Below are 19,169 nucleotides of genomic sequence, written 5' to 3'. Positions count from 1 at the left end.
CTAGTTGTAGCGAGCGTGTTCTTTGAAGTACAGCTGGCGAGGACGCGCAGCCAATCTGATAGCTGCATTCATGGCCGGGGTTTCAAGTCGGCCAATGAGAGAGCCGACCACAGACAGAAACACCAAAAACCCCGCCGTCAATCATCTGTTTGTGCAGCCTCCGGCCAGACTGTCATACAAGACACGATTTGGTGTTTTTTCTTTTTTTAAATGCATACAGTTATTTTTATGTATTCTCACACGAAGGCTCAATGTCTCCTTTCATTCCAGAATTGAGTTTTTTAACACGTCAGTTCTCCAAGAGGTAAGCGTTTCACTAATTCTCTAAGGCTTTTGTAGATTGCGGCTTCTAAGGTGCAGCTCCAGGTTTTCCCTTCTGATTTTTTTTAAATATTCAGATCATGCGCAACACGTCATTGAGAAATTGTTGATTTAAGCGCAGTCTGTATGCTTGTGAAAGATAACTCGGAGATGGCTTTATCAGAGCGGTCTGCAGAAGTGCAAGCGCAAGTGCAAGCTGCTGCGTGTTAGGCACGGTGGGAAACGACTGGGGTTTTAAAGTGGTTGTGTTTATATTGGGAAATCAGAGACGGATTAAAGTTTAGCCAAGAAGTCCAGAAACAGGCCTGACAGCGCAGACCTCCGCTTCTCCGAGCGCAGTTAGATTATTTATGAGCCTGCTGCATTCGAGTGACTTTATAGGTGAAGGAAAGCAGATTCATGCAAGACTCGCAATTAATCAGTTAACTTTTTTCCAGCCAAAATCTCCACTTATTTGTGCCTATGCTCGTGTTTGCGCGCGCCAGTGCCACACGCGTACCTCCCTGCCCACTTGTTGGGGGGTGGAGGGACGCAGGTGAGGGGTTAATTAAAAATGACAGCTCACCTGATAAGTGAAAGCAGTAGATCTGTTTTAAAAGACAAGTATTTTATAGTCGAGGAGGGGGGAGAGAAGTTTCAGTATCCAGGAGATTCCTGCTGTAAGGCCGCCAGTCATCTCCATTAAACCGATTTATTAACGCGATGTCTTCATTGTAGCTGAGAAATAATTTTTTTTAACACCAGCCCAATCCCACATTTAATTAAATTGCGGACAATGAAGAGGATGCCGCGTTTCGCCAGTTTCTTCTTCTTCTTTTTATTATTATTATTCTCCTTTCTCTAAACTCGAGACTTTTATTTTTCTCCCTTTGAATATAACAATTCAATAAAGCCGCATATTTCATAGCTTGTTAAAAACGCTCAGGGATAATGGCATAATGTAAAATTGACCTGCTCTGATGTGAATCATCATCCTTTTAAAAGTTAAAGCAATTTTCCAGAGAAAGGCTTGACCGAAAGATGTGCATTACAGTATTCAAAACGCGCAAATAATGCTCTATTATAGAGTGTGAATGCTGCCAGTAAACACAGGCGCAATTTGTTCAAATACTCTTTTTTTTCCCTTCTTTTTTTTTGCTTTAAAGCCCCACCTTTAGAAGGGTGAATAAAAATCAGTCTCATCAAACAGGCTACTTGGCGCTGCCAAGAAAATGGAATCATTTTTTGCAATCATGACAATTTGGCAGAGTGCTGTTAACAGTATTAAGCATTTATTCTACATAAGCACAGTTTATTGTTGCTAAAGAAGTTAAACGAGTCTGAGGATTAAATGAAATTTAATGTAAGCGTTTATAATTTTTTTTCCTGCATGAAAAATATCTTCACCCTGCAATTAATTTCAGATTACCATTATTTCTTAGTTTTGTTTACTGTGTTTGTAATGAATTATATAGTTAAAATGAAATCTGCTATTGTTGTTCTTATATTAATATTTCTTCTTCTTCATAATAATAATAATAATGTATTACTATTATAATTATTCTGATGAGCAGTGTGACCGTTCACATTGCTCCTAACAAAGAAACGTGTGTAGGAATCACAAGACCCTTGTGCACTGATAAATGTTACCCACCTATATTTTTTATTTAAATGTACTAGTACAGAAATGTTTGTGTTAGTTCCATTAACCCAGGCTGATAAAATATGGGTGGTTTTTTCATAGCATGTTTATTTGGGACAAGAGGGGAGAACATGATCTTTCCTTGTCATTCAAAGGAAAATTCTGAGTTGAATCTGTAATTCTGGACTCCATTCGTGAGCACTTCTCTGTGGCAATTAGGAGCCTATTACAAGCCATTAGATTGATCAATGTACCTTAAACAATGGGAATGATTTATTTGGTCGAACAAAACGCTCTGCATCTATTGTGATGAGTCTAAGTGGGGGTGCATCCATCAACAAAAGATAAATGATTAATTCAGACCTATTCATTTAAATTCTTTCTACAAAGCCAGCCTCACTTGCCTCAAATCCAGATTATTAGAGCCTCATTTTCTGCATGTTAAACTAGACAGGCTGCTGGATGGGGCAATGGTTTTTGGTTGTGCCCCTGTGTGCTTTAATTTGTATTTCTGCAGCGGGAAGTTTATTTGAGGATGTTTAACTAATTGTTGTAATTTCGTGTGCTCATGTGGCTACACCTGTTTCTCTCAAAAGGGGGTTGAAGTGTAAACTGTGAGTGAAAAGGATGTTATACTTTACTTCTGTGGTGCTGAAGCTGTACATTTTTTTATCTGGGAAGTCCACTTGGATCACAATATCAGAGGAAGCCCAGTTTATAGAAAATAAATGGGTACAAATATGTCAATTTTATCCTTTTTTTTGTTATTTTATGGCTTTTTTGTAAAATAAATGTATAGATAACGTGTTATATATTTTGCATGGATTTCAGTTGTGTGTTTTCCATGAATTCTTATTGTTATATTAGTGACAACTAAAGAGAGACCACAGTCAGAAAATAGATGGCATAAACTGAAGTGCATTGGGAAATTAACCACTTGACAATCAGCTTTTATTTCCATGGGAAGGTAACAAGCTATAAAACAAGGGAACAAGACAAATTTGAGCAAACCTTTGAGCACTGAGACCCACAATAATTACAACTTGTGGAAGCCCCAAGTTAGACGAGCACCAAGACTGGCGATGGAAATGTTCATTAGAAAAAGAAAAATCAAATCAGACAATACAGTCAAGCCTCTGAGAAGGAAAAAATCTGCTTTTAGTAGCCACTTTTCTTCAGCACTGTAGTGCTGATCTTATAGGAGCTCATCGACCTGCATCAATATTATCGACAGCTAAATTTGGAGGTGCAGGTCAGCTCGCCAGCTTACAGTGTCAACTTTCATTTCCAGGGGCTGCAGGTTCTATTTTGAGCGCAGCGAGTGATCTGCTTAAAGTGCAGTCGACTGGTTGCATTTGAGGACTTAGCTTAGCCCATTTTCCTTCAATGAATGAGCTTTTCTTATAGCTGTAGTGGAATTCAGTGGACTCTTCTAGTGTGAGAAATGGCTCCAAAAAAGGTGGGTTTTATTAAGGAACAGATTTGTTTAAAAAAAGGAAAAAACTATAGCATACCCTGTAGATTATGCAATGACAAGTGCTTTTCTGACTGCGTGCATTTCCACATTGTCTTGATTAGGGCAAGGGAGCTGATGCACTAAAGCCACCACCATTGATTGGAAGGTTTGGCACCTCGCTGAAAATAGGGATTGTTGGCCTGCCCAATGTTGGGTGAGTAAAACCTTATTTATACAGACAGGATGGGCTTCTCACTACATTTCATGTGCCCCATGTCTACTGTTGAACTGCACCAACTTGCTGTATGTAAGACAAGATGTAAGCTGCTGCATGACAAGTGCAGACAACTTCTACCTTTATTTCATTGTTCCATGAGAGTTTCTCCATGTTACACCTTTTGCATGCCTTGCTACATGGTGATAAAAATAAATAAATAAATAAATGAATAAATGGCACGATTTTAAATCTGCGTGCCAGAAAGAGCTGCTCCTTGGATAACTGTGGGAAACGTTTCTGTGTTCCTGAATAACCACAACAATGTTTGAAAAGCTCTTAAATTCCTGGAGCCACATGTGTCCCTACTAGCAGGGATCAAACTCCGCAAGAGGTTTTCAAACCAGGTCTTCCCTTGCATGCATCTTAACCCTCTCTCTCAGCTACCCATCCTTTCACAAAGGCTTCAGATGTTACCGTTGTTTCCTTTTTTGAATGTTACAGCAGAAAAGTGTTATAAGGGTAGACCTGGGGCGTCAAGCATCTGCAGCTCATAAAAACCCACGGTGATAAAAAAAAAAAAAAGGTTAAAGTTTGCATGCCTTTTGTTTCCTCAATGTCTGGATTTATGAATGCTGAATATTACTATTAAATCAGTGGAAAAAGTAGAAAAAATAAAAGAGCAACACCTTACATGTGGGAGCGTGCTGCATTTGAACTGAATGACAGCATGCAAAAAAAAAAACCCTGCATTCCTCTTACTGTCTACTATTGTTTCTGTCCTTTTACTGAATGAGGGAGTGGGGTTCTTGATTGGTTTTGAAAGCTCACTTATCGCTCTGCAAAGCCCATTGCTGGTCAAAGCTCAGTGTACGTCTCAGGCAGTCTGTGAGTCAAAAGGCTGACATCACGTTTCCATGTCACACCTGGTCAGACAAATCTTTTTTGTCAGCATCTACTACATCTAAGACCTTCAGCAACATCCGTGACATAGTGTAATAACAGTGCAGACCCCACCATGACTTCCCTGTAGGCCCCTTTGAGTTACAGAAAGGGCTACGGTGATACATCATGTTCCTTTTCAGCTGTCATGTTCTCATCACTTTGCCCCTCTGTGAAACTTTTTTTTCCAGTAATTTTCAACAGAACAGTTGTTTTTTCGAGCAGTTTGGAAAGTTTTGGAAAACCAATGGCTTTTGAAAGGACATTGGAAACATTGTCCATGCTCTGTATTGTAATTAGTCAAATGAAAGTAAGCCTTACTGTTTTAGTTAAACTGTGGACAAGCTGGATTTCTTCTTCTGTTCTTTTCTTCTTCTTCTTTTTTAGCAGACACTTATTACTAGAGGGAGGAGATATTTATACAGAGCCTGTTTTCTGCAGCCATTTGTTCACATGTGGTGTGTATTGGTAGCTGTTTTGAAGATTATTGCACACCATCTCATCATCTCTCTAGTGCCCAATGTTTTCGTTTCTTACCCCAGCAAAACCACAATGTCTTCCTGGGTTAAGAAGTAGAACTCACTGAGGTTGCGGCCTGCCATACCACGTTTATGTCAAAGTACAACTTGTCAACCCTCCTATGGTTTCTTCCTGAATGAACTATGTTCAGATGCCAGCCAGCTGTTAGTTGGGCGTAACTGACCACTCTTCACACATGGGAAACTCGAGAGTGTGATTCAGCCAGCCTTTCAGCTATTCCTACACTTAGACCACAGCACATGCTCACTGTGTTTACTGCCATTCTCCTGCTCATAGGCTGGAAAAAAGTTTATTCTTGTCTGTTAAGGCTTAGAGAAACACACTATATGGTCTGCATAAAATCTCTTTCACTTCTCTTATGCTACCAATACACAGTATCTACCTTTTGCCTTATTCCGCAGCTCCATTTGACTTAGAAGGCAATGTAAAAACAAGACAATAACTGAATAATAACCTCAGATTGGTATGCCTTATATAAGCTATGCATTTTCAGCTGTTTTTATATAGTGAGTGGAGAAATTTGTCCAACTGTGTCATTATGACAATGAATAAGACCATTTGCATGATGCTAGCCAAGATTATCAAGATTAAAAAGGCATTCAGACAGAAGAACTGACCAGTAGACTATCATGAGAGTCTTAACTTCTGATATGACTTGTTAAAACAAGCATCCATTGCTCAAAGCATGTATATCCTGCAGAGATATAAATCCTTGATATACACCAAGTTACATGTTTGCACCAATCAAGGTGGAACCTCCCCGCAAAAGAAAAAAAAAGTTAGTATGTCACCATGTGCATGTGCTTTTGTCTCCCCTTCTGGCAGTGAAGAAATTACAGAAACACTTCCATCAGAAACTTTTCCTGGATACTTGCTAGATTCCCCCCCCCCACAGTCCTAGTTAGTGTAGCCTACCTTATCTCCATTGTTCCATTTCCACCACTTGTTGATTGGCTCAAACTGCACGTAGAAACTAAAGCTGCAATCAGCACCAGCGATGTCTAGGAAACAGTTTATTTAAAGGAAAGCAGAAGTGTATGAAATGTCTTTTTATGTTATATAAACACTGAACCTATGGCGCCTGATGCACCGCCTTTTGACACTTCTGACACCACCTGCCAAGCGAGAGAAAACATACCTCAAAGCCCATCGCACTACAGTTGGCATCACTTCAAGGAAACATAGCATTCAACCTGGAAAATGAGCTCCAGGTTTAAAACTCTAATATACTGTGAATTACCAGGATCCTTACCTTGCACTGATGGGCTTCACCAGCATTGTTGGACTAAAATCGAACTTGAATGAAAATGAAATTTAGATGTGAAAGTTACAAACTGTAGCTTTGACTTTATATTTACCAGATGATAAACATCCCTTAATATCCCTGTTCAAGTTCACATTTGGGCATTTTTTAATTTGAACACCAGTGACACATGCTATCTTTATTAAAAGATGTCTCATAATAACAATCCAGTGAGCAGCGAGAATCCTAGCCTATGCTAGCTAGTCATGAGATGTTTACCTTTAGCTCCGTAGCGGAGCTCTTTAACACATTTGTTTGAGTTACTGCACTTTAAATGTAAGTGTTAGTCTTTCACTAAAAAGATTGATTGATTTCATAGCTACAAATCTTGACTTCCTAGTTTCCATAACCCACCAGCTGAAAAAACACCCAAACTCTGGCTGCAAACTACTAATCTTCTTTTTGTTTTTTCTTTTACTTACTGTCACATCACCCTCAGATTTGCACTGCAGCAAGTGTGTGCATTGCTGTGCTGTTCTCTATATTAAGCATTAAAGTCTACACCTGAGAGATGTTTTAGTGTTACTTTTCTTTTTTACCCAAGGTGACCCGGGAAAAGCTTCAAGTATGTTAGAAAATCAATCTAGCTTTATATAAGGAATTAATACATGCACTTTGGCAGTCTCAAGCAATTTCATGCCTATAGGACTTAACAAACAATAATTTCAATGTGAAGCACTGAGTGAGGGGATAAAGATGGAAAGTCCTGGATTATAGGTAACTGCCATGCCATCATTACTCTTAGACACTCACCATTGTCTGTAGATTTTGAAGTACACTCGAGCTGCTTGTGCCATAGAAAATAAATCTCTCTGTGATCACAACATGAGGCTGCATTTTGTGAGTCCTGTTCAACAGCCAGTCGAATCCATTTACAGCAGATCTATTATGGGATTATCTAACCTTGTAATTGACGCAGGATTTTATATTCAAGAGCTCAAATATTCAGCCTGTTAGCGCAACCTTTTCTGCCTCGTGTGCAGATTAAAAAACAACAACTTCATTTTGCATAAATAACTGACATGTTTTAGGATCATGCTATTGAACCACCAGACCCTACACAGCAGCACTTTTAGATGCCTTGACCTCACTGCTGTTTTTATTTTCAGTAAGTCAACCTTTTTCAACGTGCTGACAAAGAGTCAGGCTGCGGCTGAAAATTTCCCCTTCTGCACCATTGACCCAAATGAAAGCAGAGTGCCCATTCCAGATGAACGCTATGATTTCCTCTGCCAATTCCATAAACCTGCCAGGTATGAGGTCTCATCGTTCCCGTATTATTCACACTTCAGATCTGTAGTCTCTGACAGTCCCCTTGCTATAGGTATGAGAAAACGTATACCAATGTTGTTGACATGTAGCTGTGAGCTTTTAGATTGCTTCTCTGCTTCTTTCAAAGAAGAGCCAAAGCATCTTTCATCACCTGGTTATCATACATACTCATGGAAACTGCTTAAGCAGGTTCAATTCAGATTTCCTGCGCTATGTTGTATATTAGATATACCGTAGCCATATGCATAGATGACACTTTTTATTACTAATTATCCCTCTAACCACACAATTAAACCTCCCCACCTCTCACAAGGTCACGCAAATGATATTTTGCATGTTTCTTATTTAAAGAATATAATTTAAAAACAACCATAAGCATTTTGAATTGATTCTGAAAATTATTACCTGTGCATCTAAAAGCCTCATATATGTTATTCTTAAGTGCCATAGACCTGCAGTGTTGTTCAGATTATAACAAACGCATCAGTGAGCCATTCTGCTGTCATAACCTTCCAATCAACCAAATACCATTTATTAATTATGTCTTATATTTGGTCTTGTCTTAGTACTACTTTAAGTGTCTATTGGCAGTGAACATTGGACTACAATACCTTTAATAAGCTGTCATTAATACGCGTGTGTGATCCTTAAAATGAATCTGTTGTCACTTTTATATTAATGTCATTTACAGTACTGTGCAAAGGTCTTGGGCCACCCCTCATTACTTTATCTTTTGTTATAAAAATGAGAAATAGGTGCAAATGCAGCATATAAGATAAAAAAAAAGAGTTTATATTACTCTAATGAGCTTGAAAGTCAATATTTGGTATGGCCAGCTTTATTCTTCTACACAGCTTTCTTGTAATTTCTTTAAGTACTGTTCCAGGCTTCTTGAAGGACATTCAAATCTCCTCTTTGGATGTTGGCTGTGTTTTGTTGTGTTTTCACACACTGCTTCAATAATGTTGAGGTCCATGGTCTGTGGAGGCCAATCTATGACGGTGTGTTTTTCTATCATGGCAGAGCCTCCACCGTGTTTGGTACTGCTGGATATGTACCTCAACAATTTCTCCCTTTCTTTTAAGTGGCTTCTTGATAGCCTTCCCTCTGAAGCCATTTCTGATGAGGCTTCTTTGGACAGTAGATAGATTAACTAAAGGGTATAGGGTAAATATGGTATAGGTTAACTATATTTCCCCACTAATATCTCTTTACCCACCACCTTATTAGTACAGAAAATTATATTTTATGCATGAAAAACTCTGTTCTCCTTGGAATCATTTTTAGAAATTGGAACAAATTGGAAGTTTTCGATTAACAAAATGCCTAAAGATTCCATTTAAAACTGGTTATTTGCTAAGTTGTCTGTTATGAATGAGCACAACACTGCTTCCTCCCTTGAGTCAGATGCTTTTTTATGTTTGAATGAATAATAGTGTCAGGTGGCTTTATAAGCAAAAAAAAAAATCATTCCTCTGAAAAGGGTCAGATATATAGTCTGGACTGAAAATGAGTGAAAAGCAGCCAAAAACCTTTAGAAAGTGAAGAACTATGACTCGAGTCAACTGTAACAAAAAATAGAAGAAAGTCTGGCTCGTTTGAGGCAACACATGAAAAATCAGAGGTAGCTCAAGACTTTAGCACAGCACTGTAAAAAATTAATAAAGTAAAATCTAGAAAAATAGTTTACTCTTACTCTGAAATGTGGGTAGATCCTGCTTTTTAGTGACTTGCGACTTGAATAACATTGTCATTGTAACATTATTATAATCTGATACTTTGTCTGCCTCGTACTACACCATCAGCTTTCAAATTTCACAGCACTTTATATTATATTGTAGTAGAAAACAGCAACACATCAACCAGGACATCCCCCCCTCCTGTGATCCATTAACCTGAGTGTACTTCATATTGAATTGTATTGGACTGAAGCACAAAAATATGTTGTTTCCATTTTCATCTGAATTATCTGACCGTTTCCTTTTTTTTCTTTATTTATTTTATTGCTTCTTTGGTTGCAGCAAAATCCCAGCTTTTCTTAATGTTGTTGACATTGCTGGTCTGGTGAAAGGTGCTCATGCTGGCCAAGGCCTGGGAAATGCCTTCCTGTCCCACATCAACGCCTGTGATGGCATCTTCCACATGACACGTGAGTATATATGTGCATATACATATAAATATATTTGGGATTTCGTCATTAGGAAATCATAAAATACTTAATATATAATATTTCATAGTAGTGCTAAAACAGTTGCACGGGCAACATTTGATAATACCAGGACTCCAAAACCAGACATCTGAAAGCAGCAGTTTTAGTGGAGTTTTGCTAGCGGGGCATCTTGTGTGGTCGGTGCCAAGATGAACATACCAGTCAGAATTAATGAAGTCAGGCCAAACCTCACATTCCTACTGGGAGGCTCCCTCAATGAGAATTACAGTAGTGGGGAGTGCCTGGTTTCGACTTCACACAATCAGTAGCATATTCTGAGGGCTGGAAACATCACAGGACTGTTGAGAAGGAGCGCTCCTTATTATTGTAACATGATCCCTAATGCCACTTTTGATTAGGTTTGGTTACAGAAGAGGTAAGTAAGTTATTAATAAATAAAATCTATGAAATTTTGTCCTTTCTTTGTTTGTTTAAAGAAAACCCAGTAAATCTATTCTAATCTATTGTCACCTATATCTAATGTTACTAATGATGTTTATTTGCTATGATTCTAAACGCTGCCTGCTGCTACTGTGAAAGTGCAAATGTAATTATCTCATCAAATTATTCCCAGTCTGGCCCTCAGCGAGACAGCCTTCAAACCACTTTCTAAGTCTTCTCCTGCCTCCAGTTCTTCTGTGTCTCTGACATGGTCTTTGTCTTAGACAATTAAAGTGTTACACGCTAGAATAATTCAAATTACAGCAACTGAAATGAATGCAGAGGCCCCATTTAAAAATAGCTGAATTTGTTTGCTGATTGTATGCTGTTATTGACTTTCTCACTGTGTGAAAGGAGCTCTGATTAAAGTCGGCTGTGACAGGCACAGCGCAGACAGACAGAAAGGGTTAAGATTAAGGCCATTTTTCTATATTGTTCCTAGTTGTCTCTGTGTATCACTGGCAAACATATTACTTCTGTTTCAGTGCAGTTTTCAAACAGCATTGCTGCATGGTGACTCTGTAGTATGTGAGACGTGGAGCTAGCAGACCACCTGCTGTAACTTCGTAATGATTTACAAAATGGATGAGACGTGTCAGGTGAGGTTAACTTTTGTCAGCTCAGTTTTTATGGACTTTTTCTGGAATCACAGGCATATAATCCTTTTGTGTTTTTTTGCTCTTACAATAAATCTGTTGGTCTGCTACTGATGAACTCACCCTTTGGTTTCCTATATATATCTATATATCTATCTATATATATAGATATATAGATATATACTGTATATACTATATATTTTTTTGTTTTAATTTTTAGCAAATCAAAGGAAAAAGACAGAATTAATTCTGCTCCCAAGGACTCTTTTGGATATTCCTCCATGCCACTTACTGCTGTCCAAGAGACACATCACTGAACCACACCATTGTAGTCATGGACATATTACTTTATTATGCAAAAAAATCCATACTAGTCTATTTACAAACAACCTTATGCACTGATATAAAGATAATATAGATAATAGATAATCACTTTTATCATCTTAGAAAGTGGTTTGTTCCACATGCGTGTATATTCAGTTCTGTTTACACCTCTTCACAAGTTTTTGGAGTTCTTACCACAACTTGCTGATTTGGGGCTGAATTTCTTTGAACTAACTGCAGTTTGTTCAGTACAGTGAATATTAAAACATTACTAACTCCCAAAATGAAAGTATCACATGTACAAGGTATTGAAAAGAAAAGATACAGACAGCACTGAAAGAGATACTGACAGAGATGACAGTAATCAACAGATGATAATGCAATCCAATCATCTGATATCGAGGCACTGAGCACCACAAACAGAACTACAAGAAGCCTGAGGGTTCAGCTGCAGTCAGTGCTCTGCAGTGCCAACTGAGGCAAAGTGTAGATGAAGCAGTGGATGTTTTGGAGCCAATGCTGCAGGAGCTAAAAGATGGGGAAGGCTAAAATGGCCTGTGTATGTTATAGCTACTACAGTTTCCCAATATAGCCGAGGGCTAGATTGTTGAACGCTTTCCTTGGTGAAAACATAAACTGGCAGCAGAACTGAGGATGCAGCTAATGTTTACGGTGCAAGCTGCTGTGTGTTCATGAGCATGCTAAGTGGCCACAGACAAATAAGCTAAAATAGGACTGTTTCATTTTTAATAAACAATATGGCATATCCTGATAAAACTGTAGTTTTTAGCAAATGTTACACAAACAAGTTTAAATAGTGCTTTTATTGGAGATTGCTTTCATGTCTGTTCAGGAGTCATTTATTTATTCATGCAGTGTTTAGCAGAGCTAAAGTGGTGTCACTCAATGCATAGCTGTGACTCATAGGTTAAATTAGACACTCTGCTATCTACACTCACTGACCGCTTTGTTCAAATGCTCGTTAATGGCAATATCTAATCATCCAATGACATGTCAGCAGTGTAATGCATTTAGGCATGTAGACATGTTCAAGATGACCCGCTGAAGTTCAAACTGAGCATCAGAATGGGAAAGAAAGTTGATTTAAGTGAATTTGGTTGTGGCATGGTTGTTGTACATAGTGTCTGAGCATAGGGAGAAGAATCACAGCTTACAGTAATTTCTAATGTGAGCTTCAGTAGATTTTCTTAGTTTACATGCTGTGATCAGCTGACCTGCTGCTCTTTGTGGATTTACACAACTGAGTTCAACAAGATGTCAGCAGCTTCACGAGCTATCCTGGCTGATTTCCATCTCATACACGGACACTGACACTATATATTTTTTATACTATCTTTATACTAGACAGTGCGAAGTTGGTATAATGTTGGAATTCAGTGAATTAATCTAAGTAACATCATTTTAAATGCAGATTATTCTCTGCTACACTCTATGTAACCTAACTCTGACCATGAACATCACAGCCACTGTGTGCCAGTCCAACACTATACTAACACAAAGTTAGTATAGTGTGGTTTGTTTTGCAGAATAAAAGACATCACACACAGATCCAATATGTGATAAAATTATGAGATTACATGTAAGCTTTAAATTTGCAGTTTATTAAGCATCACTGAGCAGTCCTTACCTTTTAATCTCTTCTTCCTTTCCTGTCTTTTCTTACATCTTTCTTTATCTCTGAGTGAAGTTATCTCACATTCTTTGCTTTGGAGACCTGACAGGACATTGGGTAAAAAATAAACACAGAAGCAACATGGGATTTTTTTCTCCAATGTCCCTTGTGGGTTTCCATACTTTTCACTTCCTGTGAAATATAGCAGTTGGACCTTTAGCTATCAACACACTGTGCAACAAACTGCACACAAACAGTTTGTGTGTTTGCTGATGTTTTTTGAGCTGATAGAAACATTGAACATTTGAAATTACCTCCCACTTAAAAAAGTCACTCCCTTCATGCTTCCTCCTTCCTGTATTAGTGATTAAGCCTGGTGGTGGTTTTATAGTATATGGGATATTTGGGCTACTCAGTATCAACTGAGCATTGCTTAAATGTCACAGCCTACCTGAGTATTCCTGTCGATTATGTCCATCTTGTTATGACCACAGAGTACCCATTCACTGATCGCTGCCTCCAGCAGGATAGCGTGCCATGTCACAAAGCTCAGATCATTTCAAACTGGTTTCTTGAACATGAAAAGAAATTCACTGCAGTCAGATGACCTCCACAGACACCAGATCTCAATCCAATAAAGACCCTTTTAAGCACTTTGAGGTCAGGGAGAGTAGAAAAGCGCTATATAGGAATGAGTCCATTTACCTTTGGGATGTGATAGAACAGGAGCCTCTCATTACGTATGTGCAACCAACAAATCTGCAAAACTGTGTGATGCTGTCATGACAACATGGACTAAAATCTGTTTCCAGGACCTTAATACATATGTATATATATATATATATATATATATATATATGACCTGGATGAGTGTGAACCTACACAAAGATATATCACTTTAAAAACAACAACAATAAAAACATATATTTTGCATCTTATTTTAAACAGCATGACCAGATTGTTGTCATTTTTGTGAGCTGTATATTAGTAATACTTTCATGGGTTATATGTGGTTAAAACGACCCAAAGTTGGGCCAAATGTAAAAACTAGATCCACACGCAAAACCAACTCTTTTGTTTCTAGTCGCACAAAGAAGACAAACATTCCTGACAATCGGAAATAGAAATCGAAAGCTTCTCTGTGTGTGTCTGTGTGTGTGTGTCTTCAACTATCTGTTCTGGCATACCATTGTTTCCCACTCTTGTGAAGTCCCTGGAAACAATGTGGTTTGTTTCACAAGTTAACCATTAAACATACCCGCTTTTGTTTTGTAATTATATCTATCTGGTGTTAAGCAGACTGCAATGCTGAAGCCACTGCTTTTATATAGCTTGATTATATGGTTGTGGGGAATCGCACTTTTTTGTGCCTGGAGTGGTATGTTTTGGGGTTTTTTGGAATTAGCACAAGAGTTTATATAGACACTATAGAGAGAGATTAATCAAGAAAAAAGGTCAGTGCAGTTTAATGATCGGCCTGAACCTAATGAAACTTTAAATATCAGAACAATTTTCTGTCTGGTCTTATTTTGCCGTATTTCCTTGTCTGTTAAGGGCTATAACTGTAACTTTTTCCAGGCTGTAGTAAAAACGTATTTTCCTTTGATTTTGGGTCCGCACATTATGAATATTTTTCTTCCCCTAATACCTTTGAAAAGGCTGTTTAAACGGAGGATTTGCTTTCAACAATGCCTTCCAAAATCTATTAGAGCACACGGTGACATCCTGAAAGCCGATTCTGCTGAATGCACGCCGTTTCCTGGTCTCCCAACAAAATACTTTGCAGTCTAACTGTTCCCAGCCCTTTTGCACTGACTGGAAAGTGTTTGGATCGTTACTGTCTGTGACAAGACACAGACATGTTCTACTTCATCTACTCCTCTGTTCCCCGCTATAACTCTGCCAGCCCACCTGGCCTTATTCCCAGATGTTTGGTTTCCAGCAATTAGATGTTTGAATGCTCACACAGTGCCCCACATCACTGCAGGAAACCTCTAGTTCACTTCTAATGAAGACTTATTTATGGTTGCACGGCACTCGGGAAGAATCTAGCCTAAAGATACCGGGTGCATTTAATCTTCAGGGACTTTCTTTGGTTGTGAGCAGCAGACTGGAAAGTAGCTGTTATTTTTGGCAACTTTTCTTTTACTGTGATAGCGATGCTTTCAGCACCTGAATTCCTGGTTAAGTTGAGGTTTTCCTACTGCCTGAAGGTTCAGTTTAAACATTTAGAAAAATAAAGTCGATCAATCAAATGAGATCTTAGTTATGATAGCAGTGTAGATGTTACATAGCTGTGGCCTTTGTGGAGCTGATGTTGTCTATTAATTTGTAAGTTATCGTTTGATGCCATGCTAGTAGTAATTAGTTAGCATCTGCAGAGTGTTGTTGGCAAATCAAAACATACAATAACATCAGCGTGTATATTGGGAAGTTGTGAAGAACAATTTTAGCAGTTCTATTCATAGCTGTTTTTTTTGTGGTGTTACAAAAGTAAAAATGTATTCATTAAAAAATAAACATGAATGTTTTGAAAAAAATCTTCAAAGTATTGAAGAAAACTGGATAGCTCACAAAACATATGATAAAGAAAAGCTTTTTTTTTCTATGAGCTTCCACAGGCATTTGGGTTTTTGACCTTAAAACATGAACATGAACATTGTACATATATTGTACATATATTGTACATATATTTATTAGTTTCAGGTTGGCCATTCTTGTATTTTGCTCGTTTGTGTTGTTGTGTTTGCACATCTCTGTTGCTTGTGGGGCTCGCACACAAGAATTTCACTCGCATGTGCTGTGCCAGTGTGCCTGCACATGTGATGTGACAATAAAAAGTGATTTGATTTGATTTGATACTGCACTTCTCCAGTTAAGACTGCCAGCCATTTATAAGTCAGCACATATAAATGGGATAAAAAATATCATATGACACTTCTTGACTTTCCAGATGCTACTGGAAAAAGGAAATTCTAAGGTTTGTGATGGTTAGAAAAATCTCGTTTACTGTTCAATTTCCTCCTTAACATTTGCTAAGGAGGAAATTGAACAGTAAGAAATGTTAAAGAGGAAAACTGACATTACAGACCAGTGTGCATCATGTAATGAATGAAGAAATTGCAGTTTGGCCATTACGCTAAAGGAACAGCGCTTCCTGGCTCTGATATATCCTCTTCTGGTTGTTTTTCAAGCTCAAAGTTAGAACCAAAGTTAAGACTCCCCGGCCAAGAAATAATCCAGCACTAATATCCCTGAATTTCATGTTTTTGATTGGATTAAAAACACAAGATACCATGTTTTCATTCGTAGGATTTAGTTGAGCAGGTAAAGTAGATTTTGGTTCCGTTTGGCAGAGCCAGGAAATGGCTTTTCCTTGCTAACAGTCTGTATGCTATGCTGCTTTATATTTACACAGTTGGTGCTGTTTGAGACATGTACAGATCTTTGCATCTACTGCAACCTTTACTAGAAAAAAGTTGATAAAGTCTGTACACATTGCAAACTAGATGCACAGTTAATGCACTGCGAATCAGAGCTTAGTTAGAGACCAATAACCAATGAACTTCTTTAATTCTGAGGATAAGTCATGTACTTAGTTTGAAGTCTTAGACACCTGGAAAACATAATTTATACTGCTGTTGTATAATCTGCAACTCACCGAGTGCAATATTACAAAGGCACTGGGTGGACTCCAAACTAGCTTGCATGAATGTAATAATTTTGTTAAGTCTATTAAAAATGTAATATTCATGATGTAAGACTAAATTCCTTAATTTCTTTTGTTTTTTAGACTTTGAAGGTGCAGGTCAAATCATCGTTTATTGGGCTATAATGTAAGGTGTAAGTATATTCATATATAGCTGATAATGTAAGTTTGAATTTTAAGCAGGAGCAGGTTGGATTATTCCAACCTATTGTAAGTGAAGGTAAAAGGTAAAGACAAATGAAGGGCAAGTTAGTTAAAAGAATCAGGAATTCATCAAAAACTTTGGGAGAGCTTTTATCTATTTCAGTTGTGGGTGGTGGAAGTTCTGGGATTCAAATCAAAATACCTTAAAAGTGACAAGATCTACAAAAAGTTGATGATTTAAAGACATTCTTTGCCTTCACTGACTTCCACATGAGTCACCCTTATCTGATGAATTCATGAAGGCAGGCGATGGCAGGTTAGTGAGACGTTTGTGTTTGTTTATTGCATCGTTCAGACGTCATCCCACACTTTGCTTAATGCTCGCAGTGAAAAAATCAAACCGATTGTTTAGCTACAGGCACTACAAGCAAACTGGATCAGCTATTCAGACAGAGATGATTTATGGCTGACTTGCCTCCCCACAGACGCCAGTAATGGCTGTTCTCCAAGAATTCAGCCCTATCACTCACCAGCTCACAAATTCTTAAACTTGACTAACGTCCAATAGACGTCACCTGGCCCAGCGTGCTCACCGTGTATGATGTTGTCAGCCGCTCAGTTGCAAAATCTTCTGTTGAACTAAATTAACTTTCAAAAGCTTTGGTTGTTTTTCTAAAAGCAATTTTAATTTTGTTAGCAGCCTTTTGTTAATAAAATAATGAAAAACACAGTGAAAACATGTACACATCGTGCAACATTACAGCACAAATACATAAACAAGTGTCCTGATTAATGTGTTACATGTGGTCTCTTGTCCAAAAAATAACTAAAAGTACACAAACTAGGGTATGTAATTGAGTTTATTTAGCTAATAGTAAACATATGCAGTAAAACTATTTTGTTTTTAGAGTAATATCTTTTATTTTCTTTCATGTCAAGGTGTATTTTCCCCCCCTTATCAGAACAAGTAAAGCAACAATATGTGAGTCAGCTTTAATATTGAAAGCATTTGTGAATTAATACTTCCAGACTTGCCTTTCCCATGGAAAATAAAAAATAACCATATAAATTCATTATGAAACATCGAGTCCTGATTAACAATTAAACAGCAGGGGGATGTAGCTTTTAGCAAACATTACAAAAACATAAGCATACGGCATTTTGGTGGGAATTTTTTTAAATTTATAGCAGTAGCATCATGAACATTTGGAACTCTGTTAACAGTGTGTGGGCCAACGTAGGCAAATGCAGAGGAAGTAATAAAAAGATACAAAGATAAACATTAAAAGAAAATACATATTTTTGTCTTTTTTAGTGATTTTCCCCCTTTTTCCTATAAGCTATGCTAAACAGTAAAATGAGCGTAATGAGTCCAGTCATGTTCTCACTAGCTTAGAAAATGTCAAATCATCAATGGCGCGTAATATAAACAGACTAAGAGAATCTCAGTGTGCTAACACTCAATATTGAAAAGCATTAAACTAGATAATATTCTTTATTGGAAATCATTGCAAAGGCTCGAGAATGCTTGTGAAAATTACCATAAGTGAGCATAAGCTCCAGTGCAAGTGGAATTGGCAAACTGTCCTGTTGTCTGATAAATCACTTTTATATAAAATCAATTTTATATAACATTATGAAAAACAAAAAACAGGCAAACAAAACAAAACAAATTAACAAAAAAAACATTTTAAGGACAAATCATTGTAAAACTTAGGGGACGTCTACAACGGAACCATTGTTTTGTAGCTGAAAGTTGGTTGCTGAGGAAAATTTCAACCTCCAGTTGCCTAGGCAACCTTGTATTTACAGTCTTGTCAAATGTTGATCCAGGGTATCCTTCACTATCACTGTCACTTTATTGGTTTCCCTCAGAGTTGACAGAAGTCTAACCGGGGACCTGTCCATAAGTTGCCAAAAGTCAGCGACTTTCTGTGTTCTCTGGTCACCACATCGCTGAGAATTTATTCCAGTGTGGAGGCCCCTTCACGCCTGAATTATTTTTCTACAGTAAATTTATGTAGAGCCTATGATACAGCCTGTACAAGTGGTAGAAGCCTTTAACAGCATTTATACCTTTAAGGGCCTCCTTAGATTTCTAGGGAAGTGCACAACAGCTTGAGTTTGGGAGTAATGTTACACAGAAGTATACATTCCCTGTTAGGCATTGTAGATGATAAACAAAGCAATTTAAAGCTGAAAACTACACAGTAAAAGCAAATCAGATGTAATTTTGGCACATTAAAACAAGTTGCGTATAGGATTAAAATCAAAGTCTACACAGTGTTGTATTCAGATTAAATAGTTTACAAGGAGAAAATGATCTACTTTCCTCGCCATTCTTTTGCAATGATTCACCTTGTACAGCCGCCTTGCTGGGTCCTGCCACCTGCCTTTCTTTCTATTCACTGGTAAAAAGTAATAATTGTTCATTTAAACTGGTG

General features: G+C 37.8%; 1 protein-coding gene across 5 annotated transcripts in view; it reads left to right on the top strand.

Moving 5' to 3' along the window:
- Positions 1–70: 70 nt before the first annotated feature.
- LOC309690728 (obg-like ATPase 1) overlaps positions 71–19,169 on the top strand; it is a gene marked incomplete at its 5' end in the record, with an annotated part of 48,621 nt that continues 29,522 nt past the window's right edge. Inside the window, 5 exons of one of the 5 annotated variants that reach the window (XM_082508013.1) lie at positions 288–304; positions 3,234–3,401; positions 3,521–3,612; positions 7,507–7,650; positions 9,691–9,818. In XM_082508013.1, coding sequence (XP_082364139.1) covers positions 3,387–3,401; positions 3,521–3,612; positions 7,507–7,650; positions 9,691–9,818 — 379 coding nt within the window. Of the gene's footprint in view, positions 305–647; positions 703–3,233; positions 3,402–3,520; positions 3,613–7,506; positions 7,651–9,690; positions 9,819–10,167; positions 10,255–10,849; positions 10,919–19,169 lie in introns of those variants that run through there. The other 4 variants (XM_082508014.1, XM_082508012.1, XM_082508015.1 and 1 more) reach the window with 4 other exon arrangements.

This window comes from Aulonocara stuartgranti (assembly GCF_965226115.1).
Source record: "Aulonocara stuartgranti genome assembly, chromosome: 16".
NCBI classification, from domain to species: Eukaryota; Metazoa; Chordata; class Actinopteri; order Cichliformes; family Cichlidae; genus Aulonocara; species Aulonocara stuartgranti.
Note: the sequence above shows the minus strand (reverse complement) of the source record. Positions and strands in the feature narration are given on the sequence as shown.